Source organism: Convolutriloba macropyga, chromosome 7, assembly GCF_964194025.1.
Source record: "Convolutriloba macropyga chromosome 7, txConMacr16.3, whole genome shotgun sequence".
Classification (NCBI taxonomy): domain Eukaryota; kingdom Metazoa; phylum Xenacoelomorpha; order Acoela; family Convolutidae; genus Convolutriloba; species Convolutriloba macropyga.
The window spans coordinates 59,091,939-59,115,924 of NC_134474.1; the positions used below are offsets into that span (position 1 = coordinate 59,091,939).

The window sequence follows — 23,986 nt, forward strand, 5'->3', positions numbered from 1 at the left end:
GCCTTTTGAAATAGTAGCAAATTTTTCTGCTTTCGCGGGTTTTGATGGTATTTTTGTTGTTTTATCACTAGGTCTTGATAGTGACAAGTGTCAATGTTTAATGATAGGGCTTAAGGGAATTTAGTAGAGGTCATAGCAGTAGGTCTTCAAAACTAATAGTTTGCAAAAAATGTCAGTGGATTTTTGATTTTCCCTCTGTTTGTTGATTTTATTGTGATCTTGTTGCTTATCCTCAGGATTAGTTTTTTCTCATTGTGCGTCTAATGCGGGTCTAATTTGGTCCATTTATCGACTAATTTTTAAGCCAATAATTTTCATTTACTTAAAGAGGTTTAATATTTTATTGTTTTGAACGTTGCAATCAAGTTTTGAGTCCTGCCTTCACTTGTTCTTTTTGCCCCTTTACTGTAGAACTTGCATTCCTCTGTTCCAAGACAATCAAATCGCACTTTTCCGCGCAGTTAAAAGAACAAGTGGCGTCAAATTGAGAAAAGCACGAAACTCTAACCACAGCAAATAATACGGCTTAAATCATAACCCATCTTTTATTAACCCATCTTTTATGAAATCATAACCTATTAGGACTATATTAATGCCCATCTTTTATTAACGGACCAATTTAACCCGCATTAGACGGACAATGAGAAAAGCTGTTCTTGAGTATAAGCAACAAGATCACAAGAAAAGTAACAAACAGAGGGAAAAATCAAAAATCCAGTGATATTTTGCAAACTATTAGTCGCCAAATGAAATTAATAAAAGATGGGTTGTGATTTTTAAGTCGTGTTATTTGCTGTGGTTAACGTTTCGTGTTTTTCTTACTTTGACGCCACTTGTTCTTTTAAGTGCACGGAACATTGCGATTTTGATTGTCTTGGAACAGAGGAATGCAAGTTCTACAGTAAATGGATGTAATTAGAATTTAAATAAAATGTGATGGTTATTGCTTTAGAACGCATATTTTATTAATGCCGTTTAAAAATTTCTGTTTTATATGCTTTGAGTTCTTTGCGAACACAGATTTTTGTGGTTTGCAGATAGGTTTGTAGTTTTTAGATCAAAAAATCACAACCTTGATTGATGCATCTAGTTGTTCTGTGGTTCAAAAAAGAAACTAACCACCCTAATTTATTATTATCCTACTAAAGAGTCAATATTTTGTGAGTAATTATTGTAATGAGTAAGTGATTTGTATATTCACCGAATCTAATGAAACTTCTTACACAATTAGAACACTTCTTAACACTTAGAAAAAGCTAGACTCTTGCCATTTTTTCATTTTTATACTGTTTCAATCCCAACGCCATTCACTGAAGTGGGATCAACGGGAGCTGTTTTCCGACAATCTGCCGGCTATGTTTCACTTTATAAGTTCATTTTGAATTTTCAAACAGATGATATCTTTTGCAAAATTCCACATTTTTGTTTTTTTTACTTTGTCTCTCATTGATAACCACAAAGCTGTTCTATGCTATACGGATCCTAACAACAATTAGTGTCATTGGTTATAAAAGTGTTGGCTTTGTTGATTATTTTTCTGGAACTGCTTTTCGAAAAAAGAAATTTTTATTGTTTTAAATTTTTGTTTATTTTGCCCAGATAGGACTGTGTGCTTTGTTGGAGGACAAAGTTTGACGTTTCGGAAAAGGTGTTGATGTTCAGGTCATTGGATAGTTCAGATCTCTGCATTGAAATTCAGGACTTGTCTTGATATGTTTTTTTTTTCATTTCGAAACGGGATAAACCAACAAAGCCCGGGCACTAAGATTTAATGGTTAAAAATTCAGTCCATTAAGTTATCAAATTTCCTTACAGTTTACTGCTAAGTGCTATTACCATTAAGTTTATGGTCATGGTACTTTTTGAAACCATTGGCTGACAAAAATCTAAATTTTAAATGCTTTGAGGTCTTTGCGAACACAGGTTTCTCTGTTTTGTACTTTTTAGATCAAACAAATCAAATGATGCACTTCTATTCTGTTCATCAAAAAAGAAACTAACCATAAATGATTTTTCATCTTACTCTAGAAAGTAATTATTAGTGAGTAATCATCGTAATGACTACGTGATCTGATTACATATAGAAGTATCCATATCTTGAGCTGCGTTTAATAACAACTGCATTTCGTTCACTATCCTTGGGGTAGTATCGATTTTCTTCGAGGTCACCAAAAACATAGTTGCACTAGAAGTCGTTATTTTGTTGATGTTGTTTTTAAATGTGGTCTGTTTTAGACCGCAGATATGTTCGTTTTCGTAAGCTTTAGCCAAAGAAAGTTGACAAACTAATTTAATAATGAACTTTACTTGAAGAGACCTACCTTAGTAAAGCTTTCTAATCTAGAATATTCAAGTTAAATCGTTCACCGATGTGTCTAAGAAATGGCTTGGTGGTAAAATCATGCCGTGCCGTATTCAAAGCATGTTTGTAATCAGAAAATATGCGAACAGAATAACTTTTGTACAATTACTTTTAACAGATCTATATGTTCACACATAAAATTTCCAGCAATATTATTCGTAAGACTTAGAGGTAGAAGATTTTTGTCATGTTTTATTATAAAGGAATTAATGGTCTGTTTTAATTTTTTAAGGGGCGCGAAACAAAGTTGAGAAACACTTATGGCTATGTGATATTGGATTCAAATATTTCGAAATCCAACGTTTTGGGGACAATTATCTTGCACAAGGAATATATAGTATATAGCTCCTCTTTGGCATCGAAAGATTGCCATTCAATGTTCTATCTTTACACTTGGATGTTTAAAATATATTTTTTGTTTTAGTCTCCTAGCTTTGAGTATTGGTATGACAAAGTAAAGTGCGTTCGCAAATAATGCTCCGATCCCGCTCATCAAGATTTTTGACTTCACCGTAAGATCACTCTTACACCAAATTCATTTGTCCTTCGCTAAAAAGCCGATGGGACCTGCCTTAATGGGACTAGGTAAGAAATCGACAAATAGAAGAAAAAAGAGGGCCAAGTTCAAAAATACGTTGAACCCAATCTATTTTGCCAAATATTTTCTAAAAAAATTTTCGAGTTTTTGTAACCCAAATATTTTCGAACGTCATAATACCCATGATTTGGACTGAAAAATACTGAATAGATTTACATAAATCTCCTCACGAAGCCGATGGGACTTGTCTTTGGTGATAATGAGTCAGAAGACTACAAAATGACAACAATTACAATTAACTCACGAAAACGCAGAGTATTGAAGCAATTGAAATAATTAGATATTAGCTCAATTTTACTTATTATTGTTTGTTATTATTTTTATTATTTCTTAAAAACTATATATGCCCACTTGGGTCTCATTTGCAAATCAATGTGACCAGTTATTAGAAGGGACTGTGTCAAAAGACAACACGAACCGCAAATCGTAATTGTTCCGACCCCACTTGTGGGGGAAGGAACTATATACTCAAATGGGTTTTTTTTTTGTTCAGTGAATTTTGGCCGATCGATATATTCGTCGTAGAGAAATGTGAGTGGTATCATTAAAAAGCTGGTCCAGCGTAGAATTCAAAAGTAAAAAGATTTTTTTGAATTTCGTTTTTTTCGAGGAGTTATCGAGGATTGAAGTTTTGTGTGAACAATGGGATCTTTAGCATGATTGTTCACTTTTAGTACAATTTTCTTCAAACTAAGATCTTTTTTACGAAAACATTAATTCAAATTTCTATAAAAAGAATAAATTTTGAGTTCGTAAAAGTTGAATGCAAGGCGATAGAAAGACTAGTTCTGGTCTCATAGGGAAGTTCACTATCAAAAAAAAAATCGAACTCTAATTGAGAGCCCTTTTTTTAATAAAACTTTTCTCTTTTTTGCTTTTTTAAGTCACCTAGAGACAAGTCACATTTTATATCGACGTTCTATTAATGACAAAACTCCTTTATAGTCGAATGAAGCGCAATGAACAAAAAACGAATTGCTCATGTTTTTTTTTGGCTTCGATTCTGAGTTTTCGTAATTTTGAATGAAATTTTGAATTTCTTTTTGAAGTTTTACTATTTTTTTTGGAGTCCTATGGTAGGGATTCATTGACTAACAGTGCAATATGTTCCATAATGAGCATTAAGTGAACATGTCTATTTCATTGAGGGGGCGGCTAATGGCTGTTAAGACTTAAAAAATAATTTTTCGAATTTTTTTTTGAATATTAAAGAATCATAATCTTATTATAGTGAATTGTAAGTCAGTCCAGGGGTGAGAGCACCCTCTTCCTTCCTACTGCAACCAAAATTAAACTGGTTAGCGGTTTTATCTTCTATCTATTGGTTATATGACTTCAATGACAAAAAATTTCAATTTTTTAAAATTTTTTTTGGATTTTTACGTATTATTGGTTACTTTTGAAATCTTATCACATTATCCAAATATTGACAGTTCCCATTAGCTTAAAAACGATGTTCTGTGGATGACCAATAAAAATTTTAAACAAAAATTTATGGTTTAAATGGCTTCGACACGTTCTTCTTGCACTTTTCTACTGATTTTTTGGTTTTCTCCTGTTTTTTTTTTGTTGTTTTAATAGTCATTATACTTACTGTGATCTCATAATGAATACCTATGCATGACAAACATAAATGTACTGCCACCGGGGCATCTTTGAGCGTTTTTATTGACTTCCGTTGAAAGCTATTGAATTTAATGTCTGTTAAAATAAAAATCATTTTTCGAAAATTTTATTTGAACAATAACAATTCCTAAATTTTTCTTGAACTGTTAGTGAGTTTCAGTATTGACTGGACCCACTTGCTTTTTACTGCGACTAAAAATATTCTGTTTAGCTGTTTTATCTTCTAGCTATTGGTTATATGACTTCAATGACAAAGATTTCAATTTTTTTAAATTTTTTTTTTGGATTTTTTGAATTATTGGTCACTTTTGAACTCTTTATCACATTATCCAAAGATTATTGTAATCCAATTGGCTTAGAGAGGACGTTCAGTGGATCACAGAGAAAGTTTTCAGAGAATAGCTAATGGTTTAATTGTCTTCGACACTTTCTTCTCGCATTTTTCTACTGAATTTTAGTTTTTGCTGTTTTTGTTATTGTTTTCTGTCATAAGACTTATTGTGATGTCTTTTTAACTATCTATGCATGACAGACATCATTTTCCTCCCTATGGGTTATATCTGAGCATCGTCATTGAGCTCCGATGAAAGATTGAGTTTACTGGCTGTTAAGGGTTTAAAAATAATTTTTCGAAACTTTTTTGAAATTCAACCATTCCTAATTTTTTTTCGTGAATACTCTTGGTCATTGTTGGTTCTAACAGAATCCATTTCCGTTCTACTATAGGCAAAATTAATCTGGTTAGCGGTTTTATCTTCTACCTATTAGTTTTAAAACATCAATGCCACGAGAATTCATATTTTTTTGGGTACTTTATTTTGTTTTTCGATCCTTTTGAAATCTTATCACATCATCTTACTGCTGAGAGTCCCTATTGGTTTAGGGAAGAAGTTCAACGGATCATAAATAAAGTTTTCAGGGAAGAGCTTATGATTTGAGTTGCTTCGACATTTTCTTCAGGCACTTTTCTACTGAATTTGTGGTTTTTGCCTCTCTCTGTTGTTGTTTTCATAGTCATTAACTTGTTGTAAGGTCTTATTGATGAAATACGATTGGCAAAAAAACTTATTGTCCCCTCGAGGCATCATTTATTGTATATACTGGCTTCCGTTGAAGGCTAATGAATTTAATGGCGTTGATAATACGTGTTTTCCCGCAATTTTCGTGCGTCTAATGTATTTGTTCATATTTGTTGATTTTTTGAAATTATATTGATAAAAAAGGTTTTCCCATTGCTCCTGAAAAATTAATTTAAAATTGAAGAGTGTTTAGTGAAAAGTTCATTTTTTTAATGCCTTCGACCCTTTTGTCGCTCAATTTTTTTTCCTGAATTCGCTGTTTTTGTTCTTTAGGTAGCCGTAAATTGCTCACAGATCTCATAGGCTTGTAATTGAGGACTGAATGAATGATGTTGCTCGAAACATTCAGTATATAGCGAATAGGTTCCTTTCGTCAAATTTAACTTCTATTCATCAATCAGATGTCCCATCGAATTTCGTGTATTTCAAGAAATAACATATATATTGATATTATGTGCCACTGTTGTTTCGTTTTTCTGAACGTTTATTGAATGGCCATTTTTTGCGTTTCTTTTTCTCTTCCTTCAGAACAATCGCGTAATAACAGATCCCAATGGTTTTTAAATGTGGCCCAAGTAAACTTATTTAATCTTTCAGTATAAATCCTTCAACTGAAATAGCAGAAATAACAACTGAATTAAAAATACATATTCAGATGATAGGTATTGATTTTAATGGTAGCAAAGGTTTGTGTTTTCGCAAATCGTTTGTAATTTTTTGAGTTTCTCTTTAGTTTGTTTCTATGGCATAGTCTGACCACAGACGGGTGCTTTTGGTTTTGTAATGACTTTTTAGTAATTTATCAAGGATTTTTTTATTAAAAACCAATGTTTTTTAAGATTTTTGAATTTTCTTGGTGCAAAAAATGTTGATTAATTTTTAAGTTTCGCCTCACTGTTCGTTCTTTTTGTCGGCTTGTTACCTAGTCTCGTTAAGAAAACTTTTCATCTGCTGTATAGTTAGTAAAAGGTAAACTTGTGTAGTTAAGGTTTTATCTGACTGCATTTTGACGTTGTTACCAGGTGCTTTTAAATTTAGATATTCATTTTTTGCCGCCAAAATTTTGTTGGTGCTATTTTTTTTCTAGTCTCTTCAATGTCAGGTCACGTTGGTGCTGTAATGAAGCATGGCATTAGTAATTCAATTAGTAGATAGAATGTGTAACGATTGTTTTAAACTCAAACATCTATTTTTGTTATCTCTTGATTTGGTTGACATTTTAGTCAAAAATGTAGATGAGCTCGGGTCGGAACATCATGTGCGAACGCACATTAACGAGCCGCCTTGTTGTAACCTATTATTAAAGGAGCGTTGATATGAAAAATGACTTGTCTGTATTCGACAACCAAGAAAGACGAAATTATGAAAAGATTTTTAAAAAACAGCTCTCCGATACAATTTAAATACTTTTGGTTGTAAAAATCAATGATAAGCCCAAATCAATGATGTTATTGTCCAAATATTAGCGTAAAATATAAATGTTAAAGAAACAATATGATACAAAAAGTTTAAATTTTAAAAATTTTAAATCTCGATAACTTTTCGGAAAAAAAACGAAATTAAAACAATCGTCCTAATTTGTAAGGGCGCTTGAAGGGCTTTGTAATGATACCACTCAAAACTCTCTACGAGGATCGATCGGACTCCATTGGTTCAACAAAAAAGAAACAAGTTGAGCATATAGTTCCTCCCACCATTCAGGTGGGGCGGGAACAAAGGGTTCTGGTCATAATTTCCTCAAATCTCAAATTACATGTCTTCTGTTGAAAGTTTCTACTCAAAACACGTTCTCCTTTGAAAAAAAATACTGGTAGTTTAGCTTTAACCGGAATTTCTGTTTTAAAATTGTTTTGGTAAAGAAGTTTTAAAGATTTTCACAACTGACGCTTTGAGTTTTGGTGACTTAATACGTTATTTCACAAAAAAAGTCATTACAGTATTTTTTGAATTTTCAAGCATTTTCAGCAGCGCCATCTGATCCACTCATCAATATTTCCTAAATTGTCGGCTATTTTGAAAGTTTTACTTCCAGTCGTTCTAACCTTAACACGTAAAAAAGTGACAAGCTACTACCAGTGGCTTGTCACCTGCTATTTGTCATGTTAAGCCTCGAAGAGATATCGAGGCTCTTTTTTGTCTCATTATGGTGTTTTAGATTAAAACAGGTTTGGATTTCCATCTAGATTTTTCCTTTTTAAGAGCCATTTTTGCTCTACTTTTTCCAGAAAATTGAATTGTTTTGATTTTTTTCTCGTGATTTTCTGATCAAGTACAATAAATGTGATACATTTGTTCTAATGGTAAATATATGCTGCTGTCTGAATGGTCTGCGGCAACTAATGATTTTGTTGACTTTGGCACTAAAAGTTTTCATTAAAATAAATTTTACTAAATTCGCATTTGCGATGATTTCTGTATTGGTACTGAGTCTAAATACTGACAGGTATCACTGAAGTTTGCACGAAATGAACGTAAATAAAGTTCGCAGTTTATAGTTTATGACCTTGATTACTTTGAAACGTTTTGTTTTATCAAAAATTCTGTAAATTGTTGAGTTTTGACTTTTTATCTTTTTTTCTGTATTTTTGTGACTGTCTGGGTGATGTAAGGACTCATTGATTTCAGTAGTGGAATGAAAGGAATTTATAAAAGGCTTAAGTTTTCAACTTACAATTGTTTCGAAAAATATTACTGACATTTGAGTCCACATCGTTTTTGTTTTTGTTGTTTTGCCCTTCAATCTCATTTATTAAAGTCAAAATCTGAATCTAATTTCACCACAGTTTGGTAAGTGCACCACTCACGGTTTAGCTTATGATTATTTAGCTTGGGTGACCTGTATTTGATTTTTTATTCTCATTTGAGATTTATAAGTTAATGCAGTCATTTTTTTCTCCTTTCACCTATACATCTAAATTGGGCTCATAAAATCCAAAGGAAAATAATGGGAGGTCACGCAAGCTGAGTAATGACCTTGTTACTTGAGAGATTTTAGTTTGAACTTTAGTTTGAGAACGGGATTTTTTAAATTTCAGGATCTCATTTCTTTTTTGGTGAAATCTAGTTGTTTAACTGATTAAAATAACTTTAAACGCGACTGAAAATTTATATAGTTTCGATTTGTTTTCTGTCGCTCCATTTGTTCCATGGTTTATTCTAGTGATTTAAGGAAAACTGATCTTACTAATAATGACTCATTAACACCTATGTCATCGTCAAAGTTTCATCGGTTTTAAAATATGAGTCTAGCAAATGCAATTTTTTTGTCTTAATGGAGCATATATGCTGTTGTCTGAGTTGTTCTGTAGGAAACTATTGATTTTGACTACTTTGACACTGGGTGTTTTCATTAAATTTTGGAAGTTTTACCCATTTTTCGTACTTAAATTGTAATGTTACTTTGTCCCGATACCGAGTTTTTTTTGTTAAATTTGATCCTTTACAATTGGACTTATCATTCATTTTTTTGGTGACCAGTCCAATTGGTTTCCTCACAAAACATATTTGAAACTTCTGAATGTGTTAACCCTACAACGAATGGGTTTTAATTTTTGTTTCAGAAATAATAAAATATTTTGGAAAAATTTTTGCCCTTCAATGCTGTATTGTCGACTCATAAGTTCAGCTCATTAAAAAGATGCCCTAGCTGCCTCATACTTCTAAGTGCTTGTGATACATGGTTTTAATTTTTGAATTTACTGTGAGGTTGTGTTTGGTTAGCAACAGAATTTAAAGTTCCCAATTTGAGCCAGAATTTATATTTCCCAATTTCTTAAGTTCATTTTTGGATTTTTTATAATTAATTTCTTCATTTTCGGATCTAAATTTGTAAGTTTTTTTCAAAAATCAGTGCATATGGCAACTTACTTTTCATGCTTCATGCATTGAATGTCTCTTTATAATGTGTCGAATTTCGTTTTTTAGATTGTTTTGTTGCGTTCTTGTATTTGAAATTCTGTAAAAAAATTTTTCTAAGTGCAATTTTGAAAAAAATTTGACAATTTTATTGCAAAATATTTTATTATTTCCAATCTGTGAGTTATGTTTCTACATTAGATACAGGAGGATAGCCATATGATTTTAAAAGCCTCGAATGCTAATTAAGGAAATGTAATTGCTTTTCATTTTTTTTTTTCAATTTGATTTTTAACTTTCTTCTTTTTATTTTTTGGTTTTCTTTCTGTCCCTTTTCCGCATTTAACACCTTATCATTTTCCTGAGACATATAGTTTAATCAGCAATGCTTTCGTCTGTTGTTAGTAAATAATTATTTTAGCTTTTTCTTATATTTATAATTTGTTTGCAGTTGATTTCATTTAACATAGTGCGGAAATGAGAACTTCTAAGTGCTTGTGATACATGGTTTTAATTTTTGGAATTTATTGTGAGGTTTTGTTTGGTTAGCAACAGAATTTAAAGTTCCCAATTTGAGCCAGAATTTATATTTCCCAATTTCTTAAGTTCATTTTTGGATTTTTTTTTTTAATTAATTTCTTCATTTTCGGATCTAAATTTGTAAGTTTTTTTTCAAAAATCAGTGCATATGGCAACTTACTTTTCATGCTTCATGCATTGAATGTCTCTTTATAATGTGTCGAATTTTGTTTTTTAGATTGTTTTGTTGCGTTCTTGTATTTGAAATTCTGTAAAAAAATTTTTCTAAGTGCAATTTCGAAAAAATTTTGACAATTTTATTGCAAAATATTTTATTATTTCCAATCTGTGAGTTATGTTTCTACATTAGATACAGGAGGATAGCCATATGATTTTAAAAGCCTCGAATGCTAATTAAGGAAATGTAATTGCTTTTCATTTTTTTTTTTTCAATTTGATTTTTAACTTTCTTCTTTTTATTTTTTGGTTTTCTTTCTGTCCCTTTTCCGCATTTAACACCTTATCATTTTCCTGAGACATATAGTTTAATCAGCAATGCTTTCGTCTGTTGTTAGTAAATAATTATTTTAGCTTTTTCTTATATTTATAATTTGTTTGCAGTTGATTTCATTTAACATAGTGCGGAAATGAGAACTTGGTGAAATGCCGTTTAAGAATTTTGACTAATAATTACTTTCTAAGAAGTTTTACTGGGGTCTTAATTTTGATTTTGAACGGTTTTTGACTTTCGATTTTTTGTTGTGTTTGCTTTTTTTGTTGATTAATTTAGTTCTTGTAAAAGTTTGAATTCTTTTTATTTTTGTTATCTCCAATAAGAGAGAAGTATACCTTGTTTTTGGGTTAATAGCACCGACTCCAAAAATAAGAATTCGGCGTTCTTTGAGTCCTTTATTTTAGTATTTCTTTCCTTTAAAAATCCAGTTTAGTTTCTTAGAAAATTACATACCTTATGCTTTCATAATGTGTCTTTTGGGTCGTTGAATGTGGAGTTCTATGTTGTTCAGTTCATTATCTTTTTCAACGTTACTGAATATTTTAAATAATTTCATTTTTTCTGACTTCTGTGCTCACTTTTGGAGACAGTTTGTTTTTTTGATAAAATTAGTTCACTTGATTTTTTTTTTCGTTTCTCATTGAGAGAATGCATTAGAGTTGATTTCATTTTGTTGATCATTAGAGTTGAATTTTGACAGAATGCCGCGTGTAGATTACCATTTTTACCGTTTTTTGTCCAATTGACCCAGTTCTTTGCTTATAATTCAGTTTTTTGTTAAAATAATTTATAATAGCTATATTAATAGAAGCTGTATGAACCTCTGCAATAAATACCACGATGTTTTTGAGTCTAATATTGCGTTTTATTTCTAAACGAAGACTTATATTTCCCCAATTTTTCAGTTCATTTTTGGATTTTTTCAAATTAATTTCTTCATTTTCGGATCTAAAAGTGGATTTTTTTCCCAAAAATCAGTAATTTGGATATTCCATTCATTGAATGCCTCTTTATGACGTGAGGAATTTTGTTTTATAGATTTGTAGACATGCTTGCCTGATTTGGGCAGTTTTTTTTCCAATTTTTCTATTTTTTTTGGTTTTAATTACTAGAAAAAGTTTTATTGTGCATCGTCAGGTTTCTTAATTTCCATTTACTAATAACTGACTTGTTTTGTTGTGTTCGGTATTTGAAATTCTGAGAAAATTTTTTCATAAGTGCAATTTTGGAAAATTTTGCTAATTTTGTTGCAAAATATTTTATTTTTTTCCAATCTTTGAGCTAGCTGTTTTGACATTAGATTCAGGAGGATAGCCATATGATTTTTAAAGCCTCGATTGCTAATTAAGGATATGTAATTGCTTCTCTTCTTCATTTTTTTCAATTTGACCTTTTAACTTTCAAAAATCAGGAGCTATTCTTGTTATTTTTTGGTTTTCTTTCTGTCCCTCTTCCGAATTTAACACCCTATCATTTTCCTGAGACATATAGTTTAATCAGCAATGCTTTCGTCTGTTGTTAGTAAATAATTATTTTTGCTTTTTCTTAGATTTATAATTTGTTTGCAGTTGATTTCATTTAACATAGTGCGGAAATGAGAACTTGGTGAAATGCCGTTTAAAAATTTTGACTAATAATTGCTTTCTAAGAAGTTTTACTGGGGTCTTAATTTTGGTTTTAAACGGTTTTTGGTTTTCGTTTTTTTGTTGTTTTTGCTTTTTTGTTGATTATTTTAGTTCTTGTAAAAGTTTGAACTCTTTTTATTTATGTTATCTTCTATAGGAGAGATCTATACCATGTTTTTGGGTTAATAGTAGCAACTCCAAAAATAAGAATTCGGTGTTCTTTGGGTCCTATATTTTATTTTTTCTTTCCTTTTGAAAAATCCAATTTAGTTTCTAAGAAAATTAGCTGCCTTATGCTTTCACAATGTGTCTTTTGGGTTGTTGAATGTGGAGTTCTATATTTTTCAGGTTATTATGTTATTGGGTCTTGCGGTTTCGGCAAATATTTATTGGCTACGGACGAGAGATGAAAAAGTCTGATTTCGAGCAGTTTGATGCTGATGACGCGAAAAAAATGTTTGAACAAAAAATTCAATTTCTTGCTAGTGGTGTTTTTTAACCTGAGGCATTTTGACATCGCTTTTAGTAATTTTTTGTATTTGTCTGATTATTTTGTAAATCGTTTTCCAATCATTTCAGAGTCCATTATGGGTCAATTTTTTAGTTAATGAACTTTCTTTTAGGTCTTGTCCTGCTGTGTTTTTCTCGTCGAACAGAAATTTGTTTTGCTTCACATTAGTTCTCACCTTGTTCAGCATTTTGCGTGAAATATTTTTTACTTCTCTAGTCGTTTCCTTTTCGCTCATTCTGATCAAAGTGCTTTTAAATAGCAGATGCTGAGGAAACTATTTTCAGGTGAACAGAATCATTATCGAAAAGCGAAATCAAATTAGAAACAATAATTTCATCAAGCCCAATTTTAGATGTCCGCTACTTGAACTTTGTTATACAAAGTCTTAGTTAACATCTGTAATGGTTTTGGCATTGATACTAGCTCCTGCGTGCCCTCAATAAGAAACATGAGCATGCATAACTACAAAAGCCAACAATCAAAATCCAACGAAATCAACTAGTTCGCACTTCAAAAATTATTTTTTTTTTTACAAAAATTCATTTTTATTCTTTTTCTGTTGCTTCAATCGGAATCGGTGTTATCTGGAAGCAGTGTCGGCTATTTTCTTTCAATGGGTAGGTTTTGATAATTGAAGACATTTCCAAACGAAATTTGTGCTTCGACAACTGTGTTCGATTGCGCGTTTTTAAGAGAAAGCATAGAAGCAATTCTTGACGGGGAAATGATTTGGAGATATTTTCTTTCTGTACTTCAACAGTTCCTTTGAAATATAAACGTTTGTAGCCATTTTGTCAATTTGCAAATTTTCATCAGTGTTGCTCCTAATTACTATCATTTTTTAAAAGTCACTAGTATTTTAGAAAACAAATTCACAACTGTCTGACTGACTTGTCCTGAAGCGATACTTTTTACTTGACCCATGCAGTTATCCAGACTTCATTCATCGGGTTGTAAATATCGATCCCACCCTTAACGTTTAACTATTTTATAGCGCTGATGAACGGTTCCATTCATCGGCTTCTTTCGAGTGTCAATTTTTCTCAATCCTGTTTTTACAATTTAAAATCTTTGCTCTGAATTAAGTCGTAATTCGGCTGACATTTTGTCGTGGGACATTTTGATATGAATTTTGTAATCTCAGAATTATGTCTCGTGAGTAACTTAGCTGTGATGAAAAACTTAGAAGTGAAAAAGGACGTACTTCCAAAATGATCAATTTAACATTCAAATCAGCAGATAGATCACCGCACATGTCAGCAAATGTTTGTTTGTTTGTGTCTGAATTAATTGACTTGTTTATTGACAGATGTTCACAGGAGTGTACAGATTAACTATAGAGCAAAAGCAGCTGCAGCATCATTGAATAGAAACAGTTGACAGATTAGGACACTGACAAGAGGCATTCACAGTATTATAACTATAAATAGTAATAACAAATTAATTAATAGTTATAACCAATCAACACCATAATCACCAATATCAATACGAAGTAGCTAGACAGACATACAGACGAAGAATACACTGACATGATTTGGAAGCGAAAGTATCAAAAATAGATCTTCAGTCTTAAATGAATAAATGAAAAGCACAGTTACTTAAACACCACCAGTTTCAAATAGCTCTACCAACCGGTATATGAGAATTTGACAGACTGATGTCAAGTACGAACTCAGTTGCAAAATGATGTCAAGTTTGTAGCCATGTTTCATTGCATACAAATTCCCGTTTGATAATTCATGAAAATGAACAAGTTTTCTATTACTGAGAAGATGATTGACAAGATTTTTCAATAAATTTCAAATGTCGGAGGCTTTTTCTCTTTTATGGTCTTGATTCTGTTCAAATTGCACTTTAAAGTCCCATTGTCTACATGTTTTTCCTTTTTTGCTGTTTTTTCCGGGTTTTCGTAATTTTTGGTTGTAGTTCGCTGTTAGTATTTGTTGGTTCATTTCGTTGTTGCATATAACTGAGTTTGTTGATGTTGTTTTGTGGATGCGTATTTGAATTGATGTTTTGTTGCTGAATGAATGTATGAATAAAGGGGGAGGGGCAGGATTCATTTCGTTTGTCCGACCGTCATAATTGAGTGTTTTTGTGTGTGCGTATGAATGACTACATTCCGAGGGACTGTAGGTACTCGGCGATGGCGGATACCCCCTTGTTTGTGTTTCCCTGTGATCCACCCTCCTTAGTGTGTGCTATGACCACTGCGGAGTTGGACACTTGGCAGGAGATGGACCCCTTGTCCTTCTTCTTCCCAAGTATCAAGTTGTCTTGCGCTCTAAGGAACTGGTACTTCTCACCTGTAAACAACACAAACATCCAACATTATCGCCTACAGTTTTGGGATTTGTTCACGCGCCTAAATTTTAACGTGACAATATAACACATCTAATATAGTTACTAATCAGTACAGAAACTGAATATTTTGAGCTTAATTTTGACCCGTTTTATTTCGTGGATTTTAATTACAAAAATAAAGGCAGTTTTTTTTATAGTAGAGTTCACATGTGGCAGAAATGGAATTCACTTACATATCTATGCATTAAACTTACAAAGTTTCGCCAAATCAAAATCCCCATAAATCACGATCATCGACACCTTATCAGAGGAAATAGCTGTAATATAAAAACGAGAAAATTGAGATTATCAATTGAACTTTCTCCCAAGTTTGAGAAGAGTTTCATGGCTAACAGAGAAAACAGCTCTGTCTGGAAACTACAACAGAACAGATTTATGAGAGGAAACAAAGTTTCATGTTTGACCAGTTTATGAAAAATGACCATTTTTCGATTGTCGTTCGGCGAAACCAGGTTACCCAAAATGAGAAATTTATTTTTATCTAAACTACTATCTTGTACAAAGCAGAGAAAATCAGACATGAGCTACAAAAAAGCAGTGAATTGAATTGTCTGATTTTCTCGGCCTTGAACAAAATAGTGGCTTACGAGACAAAACCGAGGAATAATTTTATTTTGGGTGGCCTGGTTTTTGTGAACGACAATCGAAAGTTCGCATTTTTCAAATCCGGTCAAAGTTCCTGAAAATTTCCACTAATGCAGAGAAATTCACTTGTATCATGTTCCAGCTTGCATATGTGCATTGATTACAAAAGGAAGTCAACTGTCTACTCGATTATGTTTTATTAAGGACAGCTAATTGGGTCTTCAGTTGGGTAATTTGTTCACAAATCAGAAAATAAAACGGGGCCAAGGTCATCTTGTTGTTCACACTTTATTGTGTCCCAATTCATGGTTAAATTGGGTGAAGTTAGAGGTTTTATCACCGCTTAGTCGCGTTTATCACCACTGTTCTAATTAGATTTCATTTATTTAAATCATAATGCTTAACTTTGAGTGCTGTGTTTATTTTTCTGCAACTTCGGGAAACAATTGATTGTGCAAGTGGTTAATTTAAGTCAAATAATAGGGACAAAATATGTTTTTTTTTGTAAAATGAAGTTCAAGAATGACCCGTTTTCAGGTCGGAATGTTTTTGCACTGTAGTGTAACGCCTGGTGAATAATTAACGTTCGCTTTTGTAGCTGTTTGTTGGCATTTAAAAAAACTGTTTAACTCTGCCATGCTTTACCAAAACGGTGAGGCGGGAAGAGGAAATGATTTAAATTAAGCTGAAAATTTCATTTGGAAGTACAAACATAAATAAAAACTAATTTACCATCGAGGGACCAGCAATTCCCGTTTAGAAATAAGATTAGCATCAAGAAACAGAAGTCATTAAATAGATGTGCATAGACTGACTTACCTTCGAGGTATATTCCGCTAGCCTGCAGACCGGTGAAGTCGCCCGATTTAGCGGCTGAGCCGAGGGTTGCTGCCTCAGCTGCTGCCACAGTCATTCCCTTTCCAGCAGCCCCCGAGGTCCAGATAGATCCATCCTTGCCAATGATGGCCGCCTTGTCGCAGTCAGCGGGCGCATAGGCCATTATACTGTCTACGTACTGGTCCCAACTCATACCTCTGAAAGTGAACACTCAATTGTAATAAAGTTATTTCACCAGAATTACGATTAATAAATATCATTATTATCAACAAATATCTACACACTATAACTCGACTACTGATTGGTGAAATTTTTGCTAGTTAAATTGAAACTAATTTCCCGGATTTTAGTTCGGTACATCTAAAAATACTTGTATTTATGAGCTAGCAAACGGTATAATGGATGTGGAAATAAGTGAACTCGGTTTTTAATATTTGTAAAAATTCAAATATAGTGCTCGTTTTTTTTGGACCGGGATCATATTTGAGAAAGTCCAGGAGGCATGCATGCATCATTGACCAACCATCGAAAGATCAATTTCCGCATCTCTTTTGATATGAAACACCACATGTTTAACTTTTCAATACCAGGTCACAAATTATTCATAAAAAGATACTGACAGTTATATAAAACATTGAAATATGAAAGAGTTCTAACAAACAAATGAAAAAATAGCACCGATTGGATAACTGATTTGATTGTTACCCGACAACAGTATTATAAAAATGTGTGAGCTACAAATTTTTTTATTTCTCCAATTTAAATTGGCTGCCATCAACCGTAATTATTTTGGCTTTGTCATTCGGAGCAGAACCAATGAAGCCCAAAAGCATTAAGATGTTTTGGTTTCTAATGTTTAATACTTTAATAGTGCGCGATACACTGAAGTTGCTAAATGTGCAACCGTGTAAGTTTTGGCCCTTAATACCGAGTGTTTCTTCTGCTAATTTTATTTTTGCTTGAAAATGTGTAAAATATGATGTAGATTGTCTAAGTGAATCATCATATTCTGATATTATAATTCTAATCAAAACTCGACAAATACGTGTTCACGGTATCGACTTTGAGAATTAGTTTGATCTTTTACTCAATTATTCGAAATTCATGCATTTGTTGTCTTCTTTGAGCATGAAAAACTAAGATGGTTTGTTCGAAGAAATGGTATGTTGAATATTGAAGCGGGGGATCGGATATTAGAAAGATAGATTACGCGAAGCCAGTTTTTGTAGTCATTAGGCGAAAATTCTCATCTAACTTTTGTGGAAATTAAACCAATTAAAGCACTTAAAAACTATGTTATTACTTCCAATCACATCAATTAATGATGAACAATAAGAAGACAGAATATATCGTGTTTGCTCCATCAAAAAAAGCACGAACTCCGTCTTATCTAAATGTTAACAATGTGAACATAGAAGAAACTTCGTCGGTAAAATATCTAGGAATAATATTAGACAACAAATTAAATTTTAAAGAAGAGATCAAAAGAATACTCTCCAGAATGGCGTGCAGCATCAAAATCTTGAAAGATATAAGGAACTGTTTTCCTATAAAAACTAGAGTAACACTATTGAACGCTCTTGTTTTAAGTCACATTCAATACTCATCTCTTATGCTCGTTGGTATCAGAAAAAATCTCATGATAACATTAGAAAAACAACTTAATTGGGGAATAAAAGTGTGTTTCAAAAGAAAAAAGTATGATCGCTCGACTGATTTAAAAATAAAAAACAGAATCATGCCTGTTGAATTCCTTCTCAAATATCGATGTATGGTTTTTTTCTTGAAATATATTAGGAAACAATTGCCAGCTTTTAGTAACAACAATTTATTGCAAACTTCTAATTGTAACCAGAATGCGAGAACGGGAAAAATTTATCCGGCTGTGAAAAGTAATTCGGAATTCCTCGATAAATCATTGATGCTGCAAGCCATGAAATTGTACAATGAAGTTCCATATGAACAAAGACAAAAACTCGATAATGTTAAGAACATCAAAGGTTTTTTGAAAGAATTCTATTTCAAGGAATATCTGAAGGACCCAAAGGCGTTGGAATACAGAGATCTGTTGCGGGACCTTTTTAAGCTTTCATTGTTTTTAATTTCCTTATTATCTAATATATTTATTTTTATGTTTTTAGTATTCCAAACGTTGTAAATAAAATATTTTCTTATTGTTTTATGTATTTTAGAACTTGTACATTGCCATTTTGTTGACACTTTTAGGTGTGTAACATTTTGGAATTCAATGTTTTCTTTTTTTTTTTATGGCGGTACCTGAAAATGTACTTCACGCTTCACAACTCAAGTGTCCCTAACAATTGTCTTGACATAAAATTTACAAAAACACAATAAAATGGGGTTTTTAATATTTTAAAGTTGCAGCATTTCAGTTAGTTCTATCCGTTTGCTGAGGGGTTTAGAAATGATGTAAAAAGCTGAAATAGTACATTTTACATGTATGTTATCAACTCACTTTCATATTACGACAATCGTTTAAGGTATTTGTACTTAGTACTTTGTAGAGTTAAGCGGATATTGAAAGTACTATTAACTTTATGTAACAAAGTACAATGATTGGTGCAATTTCGTTGCATTTTTCATGCGTTTCAGTGTTTTAATTGTTAATCGCCGAATTTCCTCAAAAATTCAGTTGAAAATTTTCGCGTAGTAGCTACCAAAATTAGCTTCGCACAATCGAGCTTTCGCCTACTATCCTACGCCACATTTATGCTGGTACCTATTGATATTGTAGACAACAAAAATGTTCAGCGAATCGTGGTGAAATTTACTCATCGCTATTTTTTGTTTTTTAATAGCATTTTCTCTGAGATTTGTTGGTCGCCTTTATAATAATTACTTAGTCCTTGGATAACATTATCCTATCACTTCAGAGCCGTACGAAATTGCAAAACTAGTAATTTTGAGGCCTGCGAGTATATCTGACCTAAAATGCGCTAAACCGAGAATAACAAAACAACTTTTTGGAAGTAACATTTGTCCAACTCGATTAAGCATTAAAGGGCGAATAAAAAAAATCAAAACTTTGTCAGTAGATACTGCAATTTGTAGTAAAATTTATTAACCTCAAACCTATAGCAAGATCAGTAACAATTATTTTCAATTTAACGCAAGCAAAATTTGGGGATGAAAGTGCTATTTGCCCCAAAAATTTGATTTCAATTTCTAATTAGTCTCTGACCATTAGGCGCTACTCAGTGTTTGCACTTAATAGTGCAAAAATTGCAGCTTCAACACTGTATTGACCTAATCGTACTTCTGCGCTTGTTTTTGAATTTTTTCCTAAAACCTCAGTGAGTTTCGTGCAATCTTTGAAACTTAAGTCGCTCTCTTAGTATCACTGGTTACTGATAACTATGACCAGTCATGCATAAGTTAATTTAACAGTGAAGTTTTATCCCTAGATCGAGACACATTGACACCTGACACCAAAAGTGATGAACTTTTTAATGCCAAAAGTGTGATTAAATGAGCCGGCACAAAATTCATTGAACTTTCTCATCATATTCAAACTTAGATTTTAAAAGTCTGATGAAGTTCGAAGCAATTAATGCAGTCGTATGTCTATTCTTATTCAAAATTTTTACTTGACGGCTTTGACTTTTCGACTGACTTCAGTATTGACTTTTTGAGTTTTGCGTGATCTAAATTACTCTCTAATTCAAAATGTTAAGCAGCCTGTACTTATGTTGCGGCAGTTTACTCTTAGAATTCAAGAAAAATGCGCTGAATTTAGTTTGATTTTTTCAATTCAAACTACCCTGAAAGGCGAAAGTATGTCAACATTCCCTCTTTTGACGAAGTAAAAATTCAATTTTGAGGCAATATTACTAAAAATCAAATTTCGGAAACAATTTTTATATCATTGATCCCTACACTTGTCCTCTTGTGTACCTATGAAATTCAGATAAAGTGCAACGTTCACAGAAATCCTTATGTAAATTTGATGAACTCCATCCAGGTTTTATAGTAAAAAGAAAGTTGTCACAAGATCACAAATTCTTCACCTTTTCTCTCTCTAATGTTTAACGCAAATGCAAACTCAACCACTTTTGAACAAACCTGAAAGCATATCACATCTTGTGGCAACTTTCTTTCTACTGTGAAACTTGGATAAAGTTCATCAACTTCACATTGGAATTTCTGGAAAGTGAACGTTGTGTTTTAATTGAATTTCATAGGTCCAGAAGAGAACAAGTGTAGGAATCATGGTTTAAAATTTTTTTCGACATTGATTTCAAGTTGGAGTAACATTGCCTCAAAAATTGAATTTTTACTGCGTGAAAATAGGGAATGCTAACTTACTTTCGCCGTTCAGTAAATTTTAGTGCTCTGTATGACATAATAACATCATTTGAAGCTACTTAGTGTAGTTGCCCCCCCCCCCTTTGGAAGCTGCAATTAAACCTGCCGTTTGTCATTCCACAGCAATTCGTCAACATCAGTCGTTTATGTTTAGCATACAATTTACTCTTTACAAGAAGGTTGATCAAATTTATTTTTTAAATGCATTTGACGTCGACAATATCCAACTATAGAAGCAATCAATTTGTAACACCGATGTGTGTGAATTCTAACATCATTCGTACCGATGTTCATTTAAATAGAAATTTGCATGGACACGATTCAGAATGTTAGATTTCTTCAGAGAGAGAGATTCTGGAATGACAGATTTTCTTATATTGAATGACAGATATTAAAACTTGGTAACAAATTTAAAATGTTTCAAGCTATTTTACTGATCCAATGAATTCACTTCAAAATTCCCAAGTAAATCTCGGGATGTTGTGTGACTTCATAACCGAAACTTTAGCAATTAATGTTACTTTTTAAAGATCAATAGCAAGACAATATGGATTGTGTACATTTTGTCACAACATCAGAATGGAATTTCATCCCATAAAATTACTGTTCAAGACTAATATTCGAAAATCAATATATGGTTATTGCCGTTTTGTGCTTGGCGTTTAGAGATTTAAGAGCATTCGAAGTATCAGGATTTTTTGATAGATTTGATCAAATATATTCTAAACAAGGTTCCCCTTGCACCTACTTAGGTTCCCTTTGCATCATTTGAGCACTGAAAAAGGTACACAAAGCACTAGGTGGAAACCAAGTTAAAGTTGGACCCGACAGTCTAACTGCTGTAGGTTTGAGGAAATATGAGAAATTGTTTTATACAAGGACTAATTTTCGAGGAAAAATGTGTTTGAGCTAATTATTTACCTGTATTTTTTTCTGAAATTTTTATTTCGGGTAAAAGTAATTAACAATTCTACCTACAATTTGGTTGTTCAGCTTGAGTGCATTGATATAATTTTTTGGCTCTTAAGAGGTGAGAATAGTATGTGCGGTCGTAGACTTTATATCTAAACATGCACTTCCATCAGAAACAAAATGTCGCCAAACAACCTCTTTTTTTTGCTTTGGCTTTTCTAACTTGTGGAAAATACCTGAACTGACAAAATGGCTAAAAATGCACCAAAAAACAAAATGTTGATAAGTGTCCAATAAATGCTGAAAAAAAGTGAGCAAAACAATTTTTTGAGCAGAATTTTCAAATTAATTGAGCGTTTGAGATGAGTTAGGCAAATAATATCAGCGCTTTTACAGTTATGATAAGAGCTGACCGCCTGACTGGGGTCACGTGTGGTTCCAAAACCTTATTTTGAATCTGTTAATAATAACTGATCTTATAATAGCACCTTGTTAAAAAAATTGCACGTACGTAACCTGATATCTGCACTAAATATGGATGTCAAAAAGGTCAAATATGGTGCGTGTTTAGAACTTGTTAGCTAAAAAATGGAAACTTCAAACAAATAACTAATGTTAGTAAATACTTTGCCAAGTTGTGTATAAAGCATTAAGCGTGAAAAAGTATTCTAAAAACTAACTTTAGCTTTATCAGAAACAAACGGTAATAAAGAGATAAACAAAATGCTACAGCACGCAAAAAAGTAGCAAAAGAAAATGCGACAGCAAATGATATTGGGGTGAAATTTTTGGGTTCACAGAATTTGAATGTTAATGAAGGAACTCTTTTTTCCCTATCTGTCTGTAGTGAAATGACGGAAAGAAAGTTGATAATAGCTGCAATAATATAGTGGTATAAGAACGGCTACAACTTGGCTGTAAGTTACACTCAAAATCGCTACACAAGTGAACAAGAAGGCTGTAGTCTAATATGTGGTGAATGTGAAATAAAACCGTGCTAGTGTTAGAAGCTAAGCCCCCCGCTGAAAATAGCAGTTATATAACATTAGCCCTCTATCTATCTATATATGTGTATAACACAACGCGAGTGGAACTTTCTCTATCTAGTTATAGTCTAGTAATAAGCAGAGAGCAAGTATTAGTGGTGAAACTGCAGTTGTTGTAGTTAAAATATTTCCCAAATTCAAAGAGCTTCACAGTTACAAAGCACTGTATGCTATCTAACTGCATGGAAATTGCAAATAACAATGCAGCTTTTCTCCATAATGTAGTCAGTCGTTGCTGTCTGGGCTTCATGTGCAATTAGAAGATGTTTCATTTAGACGAAATATTTTTTCAGCTCATTTTCATCAAAAGTTTTAATGTTTGAAGCCATTTTGAATTATCTGGCGGCCAACAACGGTATTTTTGTAACTAAACAACTTTTTGTTAATATTTTTCAAAAAGAGGAACACGAATTATCAGTCGTCTAATTTTGTGGTTGTCCAATTGAGCCATTTAATCTTAGTTTGCTACACGCGCGAGCAACGAAGGAAATATAGTGTGGAAAAATTTCAAAGCATGGAATAAACAGCATTTGGAGTACGGAATATGAAAAATTCACGAAAATAAACCGGGAATCAAACAACGACGTTTCGTATTATTAAAGTAAGGTGCCATTAATAAACCGAAGATGCGCTTGGGCGAAAACGAGTTCGTCTCAACGCTAAAGACAAAAGATTAATGCCAAATCAGTAAATTATGCCCCCCCCCCTCAATTTCAGTTTTAAAATCTATTAAATATGAGGTATTATCAATTTGTTAAATTTGCATTTCTAACAAAGCGGAAAAAAATTAGGAAAAGATCGAACTTATTTTTCGGCTATGGAATATTTAGGCTAAGTTTTGCTAGATGCGAGCCAGTTTTGATTTTCTTCCTCCTTGCCCCCCCCCCCCCCACCCGTCATATCCACGCAAGTGTAGGAAAAGAGGATTAGATATGGAGTATGGAGAAAGAGAAGAGTAGAACTGGTAGTTGTATGCTGTGTAACGAACTGGACATGCGGCTAAAAAGAAATGGGAAAATAACGCACAAGGTAGCATGATTTAAATATATAATGTAAACATTATTTTCATACCCGAATTTGGTATTAGCCGAACAGAATCAAAAACAGTTTGTCCTCAGTGTGTCCTCAGTGCAGTTTAAACTAAAACTGCTGAAGTGTCAGGTCGAATTTTAAAATGACAGACCAAAAAAGAGCAAAAGTGATTGTCATTAAAACTTGGAAAAATGT

General features: G+C 32.6%; 2 protein-coding genes across 2 annotated transcripts in view; one reads left to right on the forward strand and one right to left on the reverse strand.

Annotated features, from left to right (window-relative positions):
• LOC142343087 (uncharacterized) overlaps window positions 1-23,986 on the forward strand; it is a 183,819-nt gene that overhangs the window by 84,705 nt on the left and 75,128 nt on the right. The window lies entirely within an intron of this gene.
• On the reverse strand, window positions 13,891-22,748 carry LOC142343198 (profilin-like). The gene is made up of 3 exons (XM_075394927.1): window positions 22,394-22,748; window positions 16,458-16,672; window positions 13,891-14,995 (listed from the first exon to the last, which is right to left on the reverse strand). Exons 2-3 carry the CDS (start codon window positions 16,666-16,668, stop codon window positions 14,805-14,807), a joined length of 402 nt encoding a protein of 133 aa, XP_075251042.1. The 5' UTR covers window positions 16,669-16,672; window positions 22,394-22,748; the 3' UTR covers window positions 13,891-14,804.

What these genes read in the sequence shown, in the direction of transcription:
- LOC142343198 (XM_075394927.1), bottom strand. Translation starts at nt 16,668, where the DNA reads ATGAGTTGGGACCAGTACGTAGACAGTATAATGGCCTATGCGCCCGCT. An exon ending in TAGCGGAATATACCTCGAAG is followed by an intron (nt 14,996 to 16,457) that starts GTAAGTCAGTCT and finishes TGTTGTTTACAG; the next exon opens with GTGAGAAGTACCAGTTCCTT.